This window comes from Branchiostoma floridae, chromosome 2, assembly GCF_000003815.2.
Source record: "Branchiostoma floridae strain S238N-H82 chromosome 2, Bfl_VNyyK, whole genome shotgun sequence".
Lineage (NCBI taxonomy): Eukaryota > Metazoa > Chordata > Leptocardii > Amphioxiformes > Branchiostomatidae > Branchiostoma > Branchiostoma floridae.
Genome location: NC_049980.1, coordinates 25303277 through 25315465, shown reverse-complemented (window position 1 = coordinate 25315465; position 12189 = coordinate 25303277). Strand labels below are relative to the sequence as shown.

General features: G+C 40.3%; 1 protein-coding gene across 6 annotated transcripts; it reads left to right on the top strand.

Moving 5' to 3' along the window:
- The first annotated feature begins 440 nt into the window (after positions 1-440).
- On the top strand, positions 441-9938 carry LOC118410120 (KH domain-containing, RNA-binding, signal transduction-associated protein 2-like). Of its 6 annotated transcripts, XM_035811634.1 has the most exons (11): positions 441-819; positions 2541-2662; positions 2950-3066; positions 3191-3337; positions 3993-4209; positions 5218-5238; positions 5563-5690; positions 6132-6200; positions 6547-6635; positions 6754-6827; positions 6954-9938. In XM_035811634.1, the coding sequence occupies exons 1-11, from the start codon at positions 708-710 to the stop codon at positions 7100-7102; spliced, it is 1245 nt and encodes a 414-aa protein (XP_035667527.1). In that variant the 5' UTR covers positions 441-707; the 3' UTR covers positions 7103-9938. The 6 variants fall into 6 exon arrangements, with proteins under 6 accessions (XP_035667527.1, XP_035667529.1, XP_035667528.1 ...); XM_035811636.1 differs by lacking the exon at positions 5218-5238 and having other exon boundaries at positions 3993-4200; XM_035811635.1 differs by lacking the exon at positions 5218-5238.
- Positions 9939-12189: the final 2251 nt, after the last annotated feature.

Here is a 12189-nt window from a genome sequence, read left to right as displayed (position 1 = left end):
CATCCATGAAATTAAGTCAGTGTTGCCTATTAAACTTGCAAAAAAAATCGGAGTTGAAAAAAAAATCTTTGACAAGACCAAGCGGTAGACTGCAGCTCACCAACTGCAACTGGGTTTTAAACGTTACAATTCATCAAATTATTCATTCACTTCTTTATAGTTTTATAAGGTTAATAAAGACACTATTCCTTTTTATTCCCAAAGATCTTCCCAATGAGGTTATATAACCAATGATATATCAACCTTGATATAATCAAGGACATATAATCAACCTTGACGTAACTTCCTTTTAGATCTTCCATACCTGGATCACACCTTGTTGTCACGCTGACCACGTGTTTGACTGAGTCATGAATATTCATCAAGAAAACGCGCGAAAGCCGGCTTACTGCCACTTTTACTTGTACTATTCCGACAACAAATGACCTCATACCATTTCTTCAGTGAGTAAAATACTTCCTTCTACCATCAAGAAAAAATACGCAAACAATCGGAAACCTATTTAGAATCACGATTAGGGACCCAGTGATACTATAGGGAGGTCTTTGAGTTAAACATCTGCTAAAGCCAGTCGAACTATTTTCTTACATGCGGAGGGATTTCTATTGACATTCATCCCTACAAACGTGTGCTGCCACATTCTACCGGTAGCTTCCGAAGGGTTTGGGTGTTTGGGTTCTAGTTTTTGGTCACGCTTTACTGTCAAAATGGCACAGGAAGAAGTAGGAGAAGAGACAAGCAAGTACCTGCCACAGCTCCTTGCAGAGAAGGACAGTTTGGACCCGTCATTCGTCCATGCATCAAGACTTATTGAGGAAGGTGCGTATGTCAGAAAATGGCGTGGGCCAAGCCGGCGTCGGTCTTTGTTCACATGTCAAAGATAGTTTAAACCCACTGCACATTCGAATATCGTATTCAGATATGTCTTCATATAGTAAAACTACATAAAACGGAAATGCCAAGATAACGTATACTTCTGGTGGAGGCAAAATGCACAATTTTATTAGCTTTTTTTATGTCTAAAGACAAAGGGGATCGCGCAAAAGAAAAATTAGCGGTCCGCGCGCTTCCGGTCTGTCTTGGGAATCATGTGTATTGGTGAAGTATTTCTACTCTAATGTTTCTCCCGTGCACTCGATATATTTCCCCGCTAAATATGACTGATATCGATGATAACAAAGTGTCTGACTCTGAACAGGATTTCTGGACATACGCTGAAATCACAACTTGGCTGTCGCCCTAACAGTTCACGGGGAGGGGGGCAAACTTCCTGTCTGCATGTCTACACACCATATGTCGTCTGGTCGTGTTCCCTTCTATTTTGTTTGGTGCCCTGTATAAGACATGCAAACTAGTTGAACTAAGCACTGATAGTAGGCATTATTAAGTTGGATTTTACAGCATTGGGCTTTGTTTTCTGGTTACTTTTGCAGAAGCTTCTTATTTTCCAGGTTTACTGAGCAAACTAAGTGGAAGAAATGTGGTGTGAGTGCAAGATGATTGTGTTCAGTTTCCTGTTGTGTTCTGCACACATACACACACGCACATAACACTGTTGTAAACCCCAATCCAAGTTGCTATAATATCCTTGTTACAAGAGGTGATATCGGTCTTTGTTAAATGTTAACCTCCATGAAAATGGGTCACTGGACTGACACTATAATTGGTGTTAGCACCATTTTCAAACATTGTCAAATTGGATTAACAAAGTCGAAATAGATCCCAAACAGACTGAAAGTTGTGTTCTGTTATAACAGTCAGAATTCTCTTTGCACAATTCACAGTTACTGTTGATCGATATATCAACACCTGCCAGCAGAGGACCATGATTACTGTCATGTAAATTACCTGCACTAATTGGCAAGGACAGGCCATTGTCCAGAGGCTGGACAAAACATTTCAGTTGATTTTCCCAGCTGAGCCCCAGAGGGAATTGTGGGGATTTGCCCGTAGCAAATCTGACTAACACCTGCCAGTCTACTGAACACCTTGGTCACATCAGACCATGGCAGTGGTCTGGGCAAAATGCGTAAAATGTTACTCTCCAAGCAGAGGTTAAGGCTCCGACTGTTTTTTAACGTTTTTTTAGTCATTTTTATCGGGCTTTCTATTTTGTCATTTTTTTTTCGTTGTGTCCGGTTAGGCCGATAAAAACGACTAAAAAACGTTAAAAAACAGCCGGAGCCTGAATCTCTGCTTGGAGAGTAGTAAAATGTTGCCCATTAGGCAAAAACACTTTAGTTAATTTGAAACAGCGAACATTATGGACGTGATGCCAAAGACTTAGTTCAATTAGTTCAATTTGACTTGTGCCAAATGGTGTCTTCCTGATCCCTGCATGCATGTAGGCTTGCAACTGTATCAAAAAATTTGCTCCCTCCAATCAGAAATCCTTTGTGGAATTTCCAAGTGAGAGAGTGAGACAATAAGAAAAGAAAATAGGTTTCAAAAAAGAAAGTACAATCAATTTTACGTCTCAAGATGACGTGACACGTTCATTGGCATCAGGCATCTTTGACCAACATAATGTATTACTGCAGAAATCTCCAAGCTTGAGAAGGATGACAAGTCCAAGGAGCCACCCAAGTACAAGGAGGTGCACACTGACAAACCATACCGCATCTTGGAGAGAGTCCTCATCCCAATCAAAGAGTATCCAAAGGTTGGTTGTGGATCCCATTGTTCCGAGCCCTGTGTTTTGTAATTTTTTTAACTACGAGTACCTATGCTAAAGAAATTTTTGCAATACTGGATTTGGTAATTTGAAAATGTTTTCTAATGACCAAAAAATTGTATGTTACACATCCAAAATATTTCCTTCTTGTACAATTTGCTGGCAAGCCTGTATGCTGTGACTGTTCCAGTATTTCTGTTAGTTGTACTAGTCATTGAGAATAAATGGAAACTGCACAACTTTTTCTGAACATCAGGATACGTTTTATTTTGCAGTTCAACTTTGTGGGTAAGCTCCTGGGGCCAAAGGGAAACTCGTTGAAGCGTCTACAGGAAGAGACTCGTACCAAGATGTCTATTCTGGGCAGAGGATCCATGAGAGACAAGAAGAAGGTTTGTCTGTGTCATATTTCACCCATAAAATGCACACACTTTCATGTTACACAAGTGTAGAAACCTGATTCAACAACAGGTCATTGCATACTGACGAGTGACTTCATCTCTGCCCATTCCACAGGAGGAAGAGCTCAGAGAGTCCAAGGATCCAAAGTACGTCCACTTGAACGATGAGCTGCATGTGTTGGTTGAAGCATTTGGCCAGGTAGCTGACGCTCACCAGAGAATTGCACATGGCGTGGCGGAAGTGAAGAAATTCCTCGTACCTGTAAGTTTACTTTTTGGAGTTAAGATGCATAATTGTAAGTTCTTACAGTTTCCAAGTCTGGTACTTCTACATATTACTAGACAACACCCTGCGTGGGGCATGACATCTAGGACAAATTCAGAGGTCTTAACCTAGTGTGGCCCAAAGTGGTGCGAACAATCAACAAAAAAGTGGTGCATGGAACAAACAAAAAATAAACATTGCAATCAGGGCTCTAGCCAGCTCGACATTTTTTTCCGCCAGTCAATTCCCATTGTCGCGAAAACACTATTCCAGGAGTTAGAGAGACTGAACTGAGACCTTGAAAAATGGGTTTTAATGAGATTATCGTATGCGAAAGGGCACCGACACACATTGTCAACAATCATAGCAATAGCAAGACAAACAGTGTGTGGCTTTTACGGCCGTGGACAGCGTCCCCAAGCAGCCCGTGGCTTCCACCAAGGAGCTTTTATCAGATTTTTGTCCGTCAAAGTTGACGGATTGGTTTAAAAAAATTTTCCGTCACACGCAGCAAATTTCCGTCAATTGACGGAAAAACGGACGCTGGCTAGAGCCCTGATTGCAATACTGTACTCTGCCACACTGGGTATAAGCTTTGTATAAAATCATTGAGTGCTGTTCTAACCGTCTTTGACATGTTTTGTGTGTTTAGACACATAATGATGAGATCGCGCAGCAACAGATGGAAGAGATGCAGTATGTCGGCGGCGATGCGAATGGTGGCATGACTTCTCCCAGAGGCCGTGGTCGCGGGCGTGGCGGCCCTGGTGGCCCGATGTCCCGGGGAGGACGCGGAGGTGCACGGGGAGCCCCTGCTGGTAGGGGTGCGCCACCTGGCAGAGGTGCACCTGCACCCGCAGGTGGGTCACGTATGTAGCCATTTTTTGTGTCCTTGGTTTCTGGTGTTTTGAATTGGGTTAAAAGTTTATCATTTTCAGGGCTCGAAATGCCACGTGACCTGCATATGCAGATTAGTGCAGGTAAAATTGGAGCTGTGCAGGTATTTCTGGTGTTTACCTGCACCCAGGCTTTTAGCCAGGCATGCGTCAACGCGTCATCTGGACGCACTTTTCTTAGAATAACAAGAAATTTGATGCCCCTGGACGCCCTATACTGGGGAGAAAATCCATGACAAGCATGAAATTCTGATTGACCAGGGATGCTTCCAGGTCATCTGTGGTCACAACCTTCTACTGTGACCTCTGTAACAGTATTTTTGCCACTTGGGATACCTTAGAATGCATTATTTTAACTTAAAATCATCAAAAACTGTGCACCATGGAAGGTGGATGCCCCCAGACCCCCCTACAATAGTCACTTACCGTGACTTACCAGTAAGTTTGGACTCCCTATCATAAAATCCTAGCTAAAAGCCTGCCTGCACCTAACCTGCACTGGTCCATGTGCTATGTTTTATACATGATCCATATACACCTACATCTTAGGACATTTGCTATTAGCTGCATTGATAAAGTATGAAACAAAAGATAGCGATGCATGGTTCCTGAACAATTTTAGTATGATTCATAATTCTCAAGACCAGAGTGGTGCAGGTAAAATTTGTCTGGTGCAGGTAATTTTCAATGTTACCTGCACCAGTGCATGTATACAGAAAAAAGTTTTTCGAGCCCTGAATTTTTCTTCACCATGCATGCTAGTCTTTCTCATTCTTATGTGTAAGATTAGCTGATGGATAAGAGATGCATATTTTACTTTATTTTTTCATAACCTAGCACAGAAAACTCCTTTAGGAAAAAATTAAGGTCCCTGGATTTTCTCAGATGAATAGACGGGTGTTGGTGGACTATGTCATTTCAAATGTTTCATTTTCACTTATGTAGAAACAGTTAGTAAATGAAAACTTTCATATTATTTAGGTCGTGGAAGAGCACGTGGTCGTATGTAGCCATTTTTAATGCACTTGTTTTCTGGTGTTTTAAACTTGGGATGAAAGTTTTCTATTATTTTTCTTCATAGTCGGGCATGCAATGATTCACATTCTTCTCGTAAAGAGTTCCTGGTGGATAACAGGCTAACTTTCTCAAAGCTGCTCTCCATTTTTCTGTTACCTACCATAGAAAACAGTCCTTAAATGTTTTTTTTATTTTTCCAGGTGAATAGACAGATGTTGGTGAACCATATGAATGATATGTTGGCTTCAAGGTTTTATTTTTACTTATGTAGAAACAGTTCATAAATAAAAAAACTTTCATCTTATTTAGGTCGTGGAGGCCCCCCTGGTCGTGGTGGCCCAGGTTTGAGAGGTGCCCCCAGCTACCGGGGGTCCGGTCGAGGAGGTATGGACAGCTCCATGGGCGGAGGATATGGACAGGAGAGCACAGGCGACTATGTAAGTCATACCTATGAGAAGGGTGTTGAATCCCATGTCCAGGCATGATATAACATGCATACTGTAACCTGGCAAGCCAAACAGCTTTGAACATTTGTCAGGGTGGTTTATAGAAAGCCAGACCAAAAGTCAACCCATCTGAAGTAATGACTTTTCTGCAGTATTAAGCTGCCTTACTCGTGTATCATGCCTGAACTATATAGCTGTACAATATGCACAGATGAATGACAGTGGAGACACCATATTTAAAGTAATATGAACAGCTTGGTAATGGCTTCACAAGGGACTTAGCCATGACCAAAAGAACTATATAACTGTACAAGTGGCTTAAACATCATACAAAGGACTACAAAGCTGTCCAAGCGTAGGTGTAGTGATACATACATACAAAAAAACCTAAGAGATCACTCAAGGTCTGTGAACCCTCGACCCGGCTTGTAGGGAGGTGGCCAAGGCTTCCGCAGCAGCAGCAGAGGTGGTGGATACAACCAGCACAGCACACAAGACTACGTGAGTGGAACTAATAATAAACTCTCAGCTCCAAAAGGGTACCTCACCAATAACAATAATCCTAGTTCTAGCCTTAAAGGTATAAACACTACAGTTGACAAATCCTAAATAAACTCTTTAAATAGGTTCTTAGCATCACAGTTAAAAAAGTCTTTGGCAAATAATATTAAAGTCAATCATTCAAAGATCAAGGTGAGCAAATCTTAAAGGTACTGGTAAGTAAGAACAAAACTCAAGTTTGTGGAAATGTAACTTCAAGGAACTAACAAGGTGCGTAACAAGGCATAGGCAGTTATCTCACTCCAGGGCCTGATGAACATTTCTTTTTGTCCATCATGTCATATAGGGATATGAAGAGTCCAGCTATGACCAGGGATACGACCAAGGGTATGAACAGGGATATGGTGGTGGCTCCAGTGGAGGAGGGGGATACAGGTTAGTTTGTTGAGTTGTACTCAGTCTTTTCATTCTTACAGGTCCAGTCATGACTGTCAACACCTAGTGTACAAGTGTATGTTGCCAAGCATAAAACCCTTTCCCATTGTTTTTTCAGTGAAACTCAGTCATATGACTATGGCCATGGAGCAAGCAGCGACTCCTACGGTGGAGACTATGGTGGTGACTATGGTAAGTAAAAATGTCAGAACAGTTCCCCAAATGGAATTTTATAATAGTAGATCTACAGTTGTTATTATGCTGAAGTTTTGATGAAATTTGAATGAAACTAAACTTCGCTCGTCTGTTGTGTTTTAGGAAGCAGCAGTGCCGACCGCTGGGGAGGCAGTGGTGGAGCCGGCAGCCTCAGTGGTGGCCCCACCCGCCTGAAGGCTCCCGGGCCTCGCAGCCTGAAGGGGGCCTACAGAGACCATCCCTACGGTGGCGGCGGCAGCGGCGGCTACTAGAAGGTGAAACCCACGTCGCCTGAGGGGTGACACAACAACGCTAGTGGCCGTCCACCAACCTCACCACCACAGCCAGTTCCAATGTAAATCAGTTGTACTTTCGTATTTTTTGGTTGGGTTTCCAGGTTAAGGTTTTAGTGTAATTACGCATGTAGTGTGAACTGGTGAGTGATGTGTCAAAAGACCCACTTTTTAAAGTTTTATTTTTGTACCTTGGTTTCCCAAGCAACCTAGTGGGTTTTACAAGTACACATTAACAGTGTATGGAGTAGTCATTCCATTACAGCATAGTTAAACTGTTAAATGTACATTACTGCAACCTACAATCTTGCCCTGATTCAAAGATAAAACAGTGTTGTTGTCAAGACTTAAATGTCCATGGAGCCCCATAATGTATTCCTTCCAAATGTGTATGTAATAACCGCAAAGCTAGTGCCATTTGCCCAGCTTGGCTGTCGGCTTAAGAAAATGTCAAATGTATACCCTTAAAAAGAGTAAACCCTGTAACCCCATGTTACCCCGTCGTAAAGTGGGCAGAAGCCAAAACCTTTGTGCTCACAAGTCTTGTGAATAATGCAGAAATGTTAGGTAGGTACATGTAACTTTTGAGCATTATTAGAAAGTTGTAGGTTAATGTAAAGGACAAGGTAACCACCATTTGAAAGTGATGCTAGTTGCCATTAATGTCGTGTGTAATGCTATGTAATGTGGGGCTTAAAACGTTTGTAAGTTGGATCTCATCTCTACAAGTTTGTTTTTCACAGGTCCGAAACTGCAAGAAATTCCTGCATAACTAATAAAGCGCCATTTAAATGTCCTCTGTAACAAGTTGTAAACGTCCTTGATATGTTCACTCACTCTTGCATTACAAAAGATTTGTCAGATTCAGCATGGTTTTGAGTGTCAACGTTAGTTATGATATTGTTGCCTACCCAAAGACATAAATGTAAAATTCAACTTGGTAAATTGTTACCGGAATCCAGTCATCAATAAAAATGCAACTATAGCGTTGATTGGAGACAAACATAGTTCATAGATAATAAAAGTGTGTATGGAATAAAACTTGAAAGCAGTCATTCAGAAACCCCTACACATGAATGAAGAAGCCTGCTTTGCTAATTTTCAAGAAAGTGTGTTTGTTTGAAACACCAGACGGCAAACCTCATCTGTATGTTATTCAATGTCAGCTCCTTCACAAAAGGCTTGATCTTGCAGTTTCATAATGAGTTTTTCTTTTGGATTGAACATAGGCCAGCTATAGCAGGGAACCCTTTTAACCTTATCTTGTTTTCTTATCAGAAATCTTCACACAAATTTTATATAACCTGCACAATGACAGGAAATATTAAGAATAAGTATGCACATGTACTGCTACTGTGGCCCCCCAAACTATTATTTGATGGGAATATGCAGGATATTTTTATAGCCATGAAACGTTACAGGTATAGCTTCATATTGAGAATATTTAAGTTGCTGCGTTAAGTGACCATGTGTGGAGCACCTAATAGTATTTGCCAAAATCTCTGGCTCAATGGAAGATAAAAACAGTTTGAGATAATAGTAACAATATGCTATGAGTGGATATTTTACATTGACGTGCTCAAGCTCTGTCCGAGTTAGCCCTGATCTAAATATCCAATATTGCTGAAAAAGAAGGCTAAGAGATGTACTGAATTCTTTGCTGAGCAGTTGAGTGGGGAAATAAGTCAGATACGAGGCTGAACCTTTCAAGAAGACCTACCCAGCATAACTTGAAAAAAAGTGCCTTAATTTTCAAGGAAGTGCAATAACTCAATTCCTTGGTCCCATGTAAGTATCATCTTTACCTTCACTAGTTAACTTGATATTCTAACCCGTTCAATCATTGTTCACACCAACTATGTCATTGAAAGCTATGAATTTCAATATGACACTGAGTGTTCTGAATTCAACTGTAACCAACTCAAATATTTATATGTATATCCCATTTTAAACTGTCAATTGATATTGTATCAGTATTTCACAACGAAGATTTCAGTTTTGTGTTGACCCAAACAAGTTGTAGTCATGGTGAAGATCCTGTGCACGGTCTAATCTAAAAGGCAGTCATTCAAAGGTGATGAAAGTAGTTGTCATAGGGTACCCATATGTAGAGTTAGTATTCACTAAAATTCTAAACTAACTACACCAAAATGAATTTCCCAGTCTTTGCTAGTTTAGGAACCCTACAGCACAATATATAAAAGATGCTATAAAATAGGCTGCAGCAATTTCAAGCTTTGTGCAAAGTAGAACAAGATAAAGATATCTAATTACTATTGATGGTAGTATTTTCTGTGCACAGGGTCTTTATCAATAGTTGTCACTTCATCACTACAAAGATGTAAGATGCATGCTATGATTCGACAACTTTCTAAGAATCCAATCAGACCATGATGAAGCTTTCAACATGTTCTGTTCTGTCCCATGTTCTGACAGCTAAACAATGAATGTCTCTCCCAGTTCTCAAGCTGTAGATAAAACTGCTGCCACTATGGCACTTTAACCAGCTCACAGAGGCAGGAAAAGGTTAAATACAGCATTGCAGACAAGACCAGAGTTGAAAACTTTCTCTTTGCTGCTGGTAGGTAAGACTAATTGCTAAGTGTCCATCCGTTGTACATGAGGACCCTACACTTTGTTTGATACAGTTTTTACCAGTTGAAGTTTTGAAACCCATCCAATCCTTATGCTAAGTGATTTATAAAAAAAAAGAATCTCAAAAAGTGCCAAAGTAATAGGAAAAACATATTTGTTCAAAATATTAAACATATTTGCCTCTGGATGTCATGTTGAACAAAAATAAAGATGTGCCATGTTTGTTGTGGTATACTTCACATTTGGTGATCCCCAGTTAAGCAGTCTTAGTTTTATGCTGATGGGAGGGATGGAAATGCTTTCCATACAAGCTTTAAATTTTGAAAGGCTTTAGATAAAGTGGTTCCAATGTGGCTAACGTTAAAAGGATTGCTACTGATAAGGACTGTTGGTGGATTACCACAAGACTTTCTAATGATATGCCATTAACAGACAATAGACTATTTACAAACCAGGGAAATACAAATGTGAAAGTTTATGCACGACATCCAGTGCTTTCTTCTGAGCTGAAGTCAGCTTTTAAGCTGCAGTTAAACAAATATAACCAAATGAAAATGAAAAATTGAGTTGACCTTGGTCAAACTAGAGTAAGGAAAGTAAGAATGACAAAGTGTATAACATTGTTATTGTTAGATTTATGAAAAGGTTTAACTGAACATATCAGCTGAAATGAACAGATTGTTGCTAGGGTATTGCTAAAAAGTATGTTAACTGAATGCTTTGTAATCTTATTGAGTCAGTGAGACTTTTGTTTACACTGATGGAACTTTGCAAACATGATGTAAAGCTAGTTTATATTCCTCAAAGTATTGGAACATGGTGTTTAAATAGCGAGAGTAAACTTTATTTGTCTCTTATTGAATGAAGTGGAAGGTCATGCCTACTTGTCCTGTCTTTCCAGGTGGAAGGGTCTACTATCCCGCTGTGACACTTGGATAGAACCTGGAGTGCTTGTGCTGGCCAGGGGACAAGGTTGGTATGAAGCTCGCTATTCCTTTTCACAATACTGTGTATATTTACAACTTTCATGAAGTATTAACTAAAAGGATGTACTACATCACTTATATCTAATGTTATATATCAATGAGAAATCAATCCTAGATCTATTCTTCAAATCAAAGAACCCCATATTATAGAAGTTCATCTTCCACTGCCTAAAAAGATAAAGGCAAACCCAACAAAACTAGTATATAAATGTACACTTAAGTAGCACAACATAGTCATAGAATGTAGTTCTATTTTGTACTTTCCTATCATACGTGTTTTTACCTGCAATGCATTAGCCCTTGGGCACGAATTTGCAATAAACATACTACTGGTATATCATTATATTTTTAAGCGTTGGTCATTTGTTCCCTTTGCTGAATGTTCCCATAGGCTCTCCTGCAGTGTCAGGACTGGGCAGCAGTCAAGGCTGCCGTCCACATGGGAAGGTCACATGACTGCCAGGATGGAGCATTGTAGCAACCTGTCAATGAAAGTCTTAAGAAAACACCTGGAATGGTGTCATCAGGACCAGGAATACTAGTATTTTACAATAAAAGATTCAATTAGAATGGACATGTCTTCGAGTCATTTCATCTCTGAATGGTGGATGGGTTGTGCGTGTGTGGAAGACGTGTATTTGTCATTTGTACTATTAGTAGATGACCTTGCACATGCTTACTTGTATTAGATAACCTCACAAATTCAAACTTCATCAGTCACAGAAGGGGTAATATCCCATGAGATAATTGCTTGGTAATGCATGGATGGAACATGGGCAGAGATGAGAACATGCATGAACAAAACAGTAGTGTATGCACAGTTAAGCAATGTGAAAGAAATGTTCAATAGATAATATAATATAATACATAGCTTCAGGACAAATCGAAAGGCCCCATATTGGTTATGAGACAGTAACATCTTTAGTAGCCTGATTTAGTCTTGCTTATAGCAGCCCGCCCAACATCCTCTGCAGGGAGGGGCCAGTTTCAGCCCTGGACAGCGGAGATTGTGTCACATAGACTGCATGTTGAGTGGTCCGTAAATGTATGACAGCCTGGTGGCTCGTTCTCATTGAAATGTCAAAAATGCTGTCACCTGACTTTACGACTTGATATTGAGCAAATTATAGACAGCATGACTGGTCCCTTGGTTTTTCCACAACCCCTGTTTTACAAAAGATGCATCACAACATTCATATTGGTTCATGGCTTCGAAGGTTATTATAGCCTTGGGCAGGATTTCAACCATGAGTGAGGTATATAAATAGTATAACTACCCAGATCCAATCAGGTGGGATGAGATTCAAAATGGTGCTAAACTCGTAGGAGGATTAGATTTTGATCACAAACTGGTATTATTGTTGGTGCAAGGAGTAGTGAGATTTTATCACTTGGCCATGCATGAAAGGAGGGAGAGCAACAATTTGGCCTGAGCGAACAAAAACAGACTCAGTGAGCAAATGCACCACTGGGACTGGGAGTGCA

Coding starts and splice junctions, on each gene's coding strand:
- LOC118410120 (XM_035811634.1), top strand. CDS start 708: ATGGCACAGGAAGAAGTAGGAGAAGAGACAAGCAAGTACCTGCCACAG. Junction 5,691..6,131: donor AGGAGAGCACAGGCGACTAT/GTAAGTCATACC, acceptor CCCGGCTTGTAG/GGAGGTGGCCAAGGCTTCCG. Junction 6,636..6,753: donor AGTGGAGGAGGGGGATACAG/GTTAGTTTGTTG, acceptor TTGTTTTTTCAG/TGAAACTCAGTCATATGACT.